At 41.6% G+C, this 7,660-nt stretch overlaps 1 protein-coding gene across 4 annotated transcripts in view; it reads right to left on the bottom strand.

The window, feature by feature from the left end:
• The window catches only part of SPTLC1 (serine palmitoyltransferase long chain base subunit 1), a 68,603-nt gene that overhangs the window by 25,135 nt on the left and 35,808 nt on the right, over positions 1-7,660 (bottom strand). For all 4 annotated transcript variants that reach the window (XM_004387973.3, XM_023742115.1, XM_023742116.1 and 1 more), the window contains 2 exons: positions 6,602-6,731; positions 1,432-1,521 (listed from right to left, as the gene is read on the bottom strand). In XM_004387973.3, the coding sequence (XP_004388030.1) occupies positions 1,432-1,521; positions 6,602-6,731 (220 nt within the window). The remainder of the gene's footprint in view (positions 1-1,431; positions 1,522-6,601; positions 6,732-7,660) is intronic.

Below are 7,660 nucleotides of genomic sequence, written 5' to 3'. Positions count from 1 at the left end.
AAAGGAATGAATGAATGAACAGAACGTGGTATAAGCATACAGTGGATGATTATTCACGCATAAAAAGGAATGAACGAACGAACAGAATGTGGTATAAGCATACAGTGGATGATTATTCACGCATAGAAAGGAATGAAATACTGATACAACACACTACAATGTGGATGAACCTGAGAGAAGCCTGACGCAAAAGATTACATAGTGTATAACTCCCTTTATATGAAATGTCCAGAATAGGTAAATCCACAGAGACAGAAAACAGATCGGTGGTTGCCAGGGGCTGGGGGAAAGGAGGGATGGGAAGTAAGTAACTGTCTAATGAGTACAGGGTCTCCTTTGGGAGCAATGGCAAGGTTTTGGAACTTGTTAAGAACTTAGGAATATACTGTCACTAAACTGTACACTTCAAAACGATTAATTTTGTTATGTGAATTTCACCTCAATTAAAAAAAAATCTCTATGGTCGCGGTTTCTAAAGGCAGCATATTGCCTTCACTGAGTTTTACAAAATACATATTGTATGATTTCATTCATATAAAATTGTTCAAAAGATAAAACTAATCTATTGTATGGAGTCCCAGTGGCACAGTGGTTAAGAACTCAGCTGCTAACCAAAAGGTTGGCAATTTGAATCCACCTGGGCTCCTTGGAAACCCTATGGGGCAGTTCTACTCTCTCATACAGGGTCGCTATGAGTTGGAATTGACTCAATGGCAACGGGTTTTCTTTTTTTTGTAATCTATAGTAACAGAAAGCTACGTTCGATGATTGTCTGGGGCCAGGGATGGGGAGACTGACTACGAAGAAGCACAAGGAAACTTTTTTTTTTTTTTAATTTTGTGTATTTTTTTGTTGAGGATATACACAGCAAAACGTACACCAATTCAACAGTTTCTTCACGCACCATTTAGTGACAGTGATTACATTCTTTGAGTTGTCCAACCATTCTCACCCTCCTTTTCTGAGTTCTTTTTCCCCTCTTAACATAAATTTACTGCCCCCTAAGTTTCCTATGTAAACGTTCAAGTTGCTGCTGTCAGTCTGATCCCGTATAAACAGTTCTTAAAAGAGCATAATGCTCAAGGTGGACATTTTTCACTAGTTAAGTTAAACGAGGAAACGCTGAGGTGACGGGAATATTCTACATCTTGACTGTGATAGTAGTGACATGGGTGTATACATCTGTTGCAACCTACTAAACTGTATACATAAAATAGGTGTATTTTATTATGTGTCAATTATACCCCAATCGAGTTGTTTTTATAAAGCTGAATCCTAAGGACTCTTCAAAGGCCAGCACTGGCATTTCATGTTAATCTACACCCCTGGTAGGACTGGAAAATGCTATGTATCGATTATTATACAAAACAACAAAACCATGTCTGCCAAACGGTCTAAACACTAACATAACGAATAAACATGGTTGCTTACCAATTCTGGAAGAGGACAAATAGCTCCAGTATTCATATACAACCCTTCCGCTACAATGAAACGTCGAGTTACACGAGCCTTGCGAGGATTCTTTAAAAGAAAAACAAACCCAGACATCTTAAATGTCAGTAACTCAAACACAAAGCCTGCTACCTGTTCCTTCACACTTTAACCATATAAGATTTATTAGTCAAAAACATACATCATCTACATGAATTTAAAAATCAAGGTTTGGCATTCTGTTACTTTGAGATTAAGACAGCGCTCCTTCTCTCAGACACGTTTTTCAGTCCATGGAATCAATGAGGTGATCACCCACAAACAAAAACTATTCAGGCCTCTCAGAGGATTCAGACACAGACAGACAAACCCTCCAACCCCAGAATGATGGGGAAGGGGCCCGAGGGGACTTCCTGGGGAGCTGGGAATGTTTTATATACTGACAGGAGTCATGATACCTGGTATCATACACGTATAATCCTTGGTCACAATTGTATGGCTAATATTTGTGCATTTGAGTGTCTATACATTTTAGCTCAAGTACAAAGAACTGCAATGATAACAACAATCACAGAGGTGGGGCGAGCAGCAGGCGGAGGTCTAGATGCCCCAAGAACGGCAGAACGCTGTGATAACCAGCAGTTAAAGCTAGGAGAAGGGTATGCGGCACTTCATTACAGGTTGTGTTTTCTCTGTGTATGCTGGGACTTTTCCATAACGAAAAGTTGAAAACCAGACAGACCCTGCTCTCCCTCATCTACCAAAACACAAAGGAAACCCTCTTCCTTCCTTCCTCCCCACCAATCTATCGTTGGGTGTCTTTTAATCTGGGCAAATAAAACTCTATCATGACCTGGTCCAGGGATGTTCAAAGGTGGTGGGTGTGGCAGGGGCGTTTGCAAATGACACACACCTTCCCTGCCCCACTGAAGGCACATCACTAATAAATCACGCACACTTAGAGAACTGGTAGATGCCTCAGGCGTGCTGGGCTGAAAAAACACTGAGAGTCACAGACACATGGTAGTCACAGTTAGCGGACCATGACCTCCCTACTCAAGGGTTTCTGGCCTCTAGACTTCTGCTATAATGAACAGTTAGGAACTCAAACAGGAGATCAATGTTCTAAGGGGTGTTTTAGAACCACGGTGCTGAAAAAAAGTGTGTTTGCTGACACTTGCAAAAGCAGGCATCACTGAGTCTGGTCGATTATCTCACTCTCGGTCGTTAACTCAAAAACAACAACAAAAACAACGCTGCAGAGCTGGCGATACAGATCTGTTAGGAGCCACTGATGAAGACAGTGCCACCTTCCGCTCAACACGGTGGGCATCCCGGCTCGCCCTGCCTTTCTTTAAATAAAACACTTTTCTTGTTATTTCAACACTGAACTTGAAAGACTCAATGTGGAAACCTTGGGAAATGGAAAAGAATTAAAAAAAAATTTTTTTTAATTAGCTACAGACATCATGCTTGGTAAAGTGGAAGGTCAGCAAAAAAGAAGACGACCCTCAACGAGACGGACCGACACAGTGGCTGCAACGAAGGGCTCATGTGTAACGACTGTGCGGATGGCGCAGGACTGGGCAGTGTTTTGTTCTGTTGTGCGTGGGGTCGCTATGAGTCAGAACCAACTTGATGGCACCTAACAACAACAGAACAGTCACACCAAAAATAACCTCTGCTGCTATCAAATCTATTCTGACTCATGACAACTCCGTGTATTACACTAAACCCCCCCAAAGGAAACCTGTTGCTGTCAGTTGATTCCGACTCCTAATGACCCTACAGGACCGAGCAGAACTGCCCCATAGGGTTTCCAAGGCTGTGACTCTTTACGGAAGCAGACTGCCACATCTTTCTCCCGCAGAGCGGCTGGTGGGTTTGAACTGCCGACCTTTCAGTAAGCAGCCGTGAGCTTTAACCACCGCGCCACCAGGACACCTGGTGTTACACCACACAGTGATATTTTTTGTCTTTCTTCTATATACAAATATTTATAAACTAAAAAGAAAGAAAGAATGCTGTCATTTAGTCAGCTCTGACTCCTGGGGACTCCATGTGTGTCAGCACTGTGCCCACAGGGTTTTCAATGGCCTTTCTTCCAAGGCGCCTCTGGGTGGACTCAAACCTCCAACCTTTCGGATAGGAGCTGAGCATGGTAGCCATCTGCAACACCCAGGGATTCCATCCATAAATTAATTGGTTCAAAATCAGGATTTTACTGTAAATAGCTTTAAAATCCAACTGTTTTGATCGTTCAAACAGTACTGTTTATAATTTTTTTCTAAATTTATTTTGCTGTCGCTGAGAATATACACAGTGAAACATACATCAATTCAACAGTTTCTACATGTACAATTTAGTGACACTGACTACATTCTTTGAGTTGTGCAACCATTCTCACGCTCCTTTTCTGAGTTGTTCGTCCCTCATTAACATGAACTCACTGCCCCCTAAGGTTCCTATCTAATCTTTCAAGTTGCTGTTGTCACTTTGATCCCATACAGATAGCTCTTAAAAGAGCGTAATGCTCACAACAGACCTTTTTCTACTAGAACTGGGATGTCTCATGAAACCATGACCCCTAGCCTTCCAAACCAAGGAACCAAATCCCATGAGGTGCCTGGTTGTACATAAATAGCCTCAGTGGCTACTCTTTTTTTTTTTTTTGTCATCATAAATATACCTATCACACAACTTTTACCAATTCGACTTAAAAAAAAAACTATGTTGTATCTTCACATTACTTAATATTATTGACACCATGATTTTAATGGAGATGTAATATTCTAGCTTGTGGATATACCGTAAATTGTTTATTCCCTTCATGTTGGACTCAGGTCGTTTCTCTCATTTTGTTTTTTTAGATCACGCTGTGATCACCCTCCCACCTTGGACGTCACGTCTGATTATCTCCTAGCGCCTGACCATTCAAGGACTGGCGTGTATCTGCCCGTCCACCCTCTGGAGAGGCCGTGCCAACCTGAGCTCTTGGCAGGGCTCCCGGGCTGCTCTGCGTCTCACGGCACGTGTGCTGTCACTGACGGTCAGTAAACGCGCTCCCTAATCTGACGGCCTCCCTTCCGCGCTCCGCGGGGAGGCCAGGCTACTTCTTCACGTGTTTCATTTCACCGTGTGATTTCTATTTTTCTTCCAGTCTCTGTTCCTATCAGTTGCCCAGTTTTTATGGGGATCTCAGTTATCCTGCATGTTTGAATACATTCTTCATATATTAAGAATATTAAATGTTGCAAATATTCCTCTTCTCCCTCTTAGAAGAATTAATGTGCAACAAGGAAACCGCGTATGGAAAGATGGAGAAACGTCTATGACTCACAACACCTGGGGAGCTGCAAAGAGAGTTCAATCCAACCTGGACTAAACTCGAGTATTTTAATTCACCTGTAAAATAAAGGTAAGTGTCCAAGTGGAAAACATTCTGCAAGTAACGATCAGACTTCTTATTTATGTGAAAAAGAAGTGGAAAAAGAGTATTCCTAAAAATTAAAATGCAAAGTTATTTAGAAAGCCAGCTATTGGCAGTAAAATAAGGTACAAATTAATTAGTGAAAAAGTAAAAACTACAAAGTAGGAATACATTTCAAGACATTTTATTCCTTATTGTAATGCATAAAAAGTTCCATGGACTGTCATCTTGTCAAACACACACACACACACACACACACACACACACAAAACTTGAATGTGATGTTTTCCAAATTTATATAATACTAACTTGGCAATATAAACTTTAAAGCAGACTTGTTCATCAACTGTACTTTACAAGGCAGTAGCTGTCAATCTGCCAGCTAGCATCTGGTCAGTTAATTAGACTAAGGGATATCTTTTTATAATTTGCAGACAAAAATTAGTGGAACGATCTCAGTTTTTTAGGTTTCCCTAGAGATTTTTCTAAACAGTTTAACTATAAAGACATTTGCCTATCTCAGAACCTAGTATGAAACGGTGAGTCTACGTATAGTCATCTCAGAGTGTGAATATTCATGAAGAGCATTTAGGCTGACACCTAAAAATAGAGTCCTAAATGAAAACATGCAAATCTTTGGGAAAATGGAAGTGAATACAAAAGTAAGGGATGGGATAAGCATTTTTACCAGCTATCCTAGTTACGAATGAGCTGCCTCGGAAAAGCCCACTCAAGCGTGGTGTCTGAGACAAGGATGCGGGTGATCAGGTTCCCAGCGAGGTCCACGAAGAATGGAGCCTGCTGCTGAACCATGCACAGTTTACTACTACTTTTTCAACCATGTTGGCCGGGGAAATCGAATTAGAATTCTAACTGGTGATGCTCTGAACACATTTCCTGTGTTACTCTCTCTAATCCGAACACCGAAGAACTCGTTCCAAATCACCCCCACCAGGGGCTACACAGGCTCTTGGGAAGGAGGAAGTGAAAACAGGGCTGCAAGATGTAAGGAGACCATGTCCCAGGCAGCAGCTTCCCATGGTATCACCTGCTCAGAGCTCCAGGGTGGAGGTGGGGGTGCTAAGAAGAACATTACTTTGTTCATAAATTCATAAAGGAAGACCTGGCTCCATTGTTTCTCCCAGTGATATGAATACATCTATTTTGGCTTCAATAGGTACATCTCTTTAAAGCCCTAATGAGCGCTGTTACTACCGTATTTTTATGAAAATGACACGCATCTTCTAAGCCTGTTTGCCAACTGTGCTCTCTGCCTGTGAGGTATTTTCATAAGCACTTGCTAGGCCAATTTTTCTTACATGTTGCTGTAGTAAAACTAGTATGGCGTGCTTACGAACATATCTCATGGGGGGAGGGCATGGTTGGCAAACAAATGTAGAAGGCATGCATTATTTGCATAAAAATATGGTTATTACTAAATAGTTGACAGTATACATCTCCCCCACTCCCCAAGTACACGCTATTTTTCCCTTTCTCTTTTAAAAAGCTGCCTGCATTATCTTCCCCCAAATTTGCCGTATGCAGTTATGACAATGACAAGGCAATTACAATCAGACTTGGCTCCCCAACACTAAGTATATTTAATAAGCAGGAACGCCCTTATTTAATATCAACGTGTGATCTGCAGGCAAGTTTTCATGACAAATTACCATCTCATATATAGTTTAGTTGCTTAGAAAGTACAGAAGAACAGTATAGTTTTCCTCCAAAGAATCATACCTTTTGATCTTCAATCTCTTGTTCTTTCAGCAGTCGCTCCAGGTCAGCCATGTCATTATGTTTAAATAACTTAATGTCGCTACGTGAGGCCTGTAATCCTTTCTGAATAGCAAAGCAGGCAGCTTTATCTCTGCAAGGAAGAGAGACCCACCAAACTGGAGTTTACATGGCCTTGTAAAACTCCTCAGAAAAGGAATGCTGGCTTCTTGAAGTTGACTGATCTCCAAGTTAGTTACCTTGGACATATATAAAAATAAACATGTTTGAACATTTACACATCATCGTTCGCACTGCATTCTGCAAGTCCTTTTCACGTAACTATCCTATTTAATCTATTCCAAGGAGCGTATTTTTACCTGTGAAATCAGCATGCATCTTACCAACGATGGCATGTCAGTTAAACTCACAGCTCTTTTCTCTTTCAGAACCATACGGAAAACTCTGGTGCTTCTCACCATTAGCAGCACCTTGGATGTGACAGCCACGTTACCCTGACACTGCTCTTCCACGAGAAGCAATCCTAAATCACTGATTCCACGCAACCCAGGGGAGAAATTTGGGTCTTGAAGATTAAACTTCAGTAAGATCTTCTCCATTGGGTTAACTAGGGGGATTTTTTTTTAAGTTAAAGTGTGTTGTTTAAAAGTGTATGCAGGAGACTTAAAAGGTGGAGTAGATACACTTTTCCCTATTCCTCCTACTTGGTACAACTAAAAACCTTTGACGCTGTACATAAAACAACCATGGGAAGACGCTGAAAGGTGGAGAGAAGGCAGACTGTGTAGTGTCGAGGGACCTCGGGACATGAGAAACCAGATGAAGACGAGTTCCCACGATGTTCTTTTTGCCTCAGACTTGGAGCTGATGGTACTGGCTGTCATGGACTAAACTGTGCCCCCGAAATATCTGTCCACTTGGCTAGGTCATGATTCCCAGTGTTGTATGACTGTCTACCATTCTGTCATCTGATGTGATCTCCTTATGTGTTGTAAACTCTGTCACTACGATGTGATAAGACGGACTAGCAGCAGTTATACTGATGAGGTCTGATGTGACGTC

This window comes from Trichechus manatus, unplaced genomic scaffold (genome assembly GCF_000243295.1).
Source record: "Trichechus manatus latirostris isolate Lorelei unplaced genomic scaffold, TriManLat1.0 scaffold00201, whole genome shotgun sequence".
Lineage (NCBI taxonomy): Eukaryota > Metazoa > Chordata > Mammalia > Sirenia > Trichechidae > Trichechus > Trichechus manatus.
This window is presented reverse-complemented; position numbering and strand designations above follow the sequence as displayed.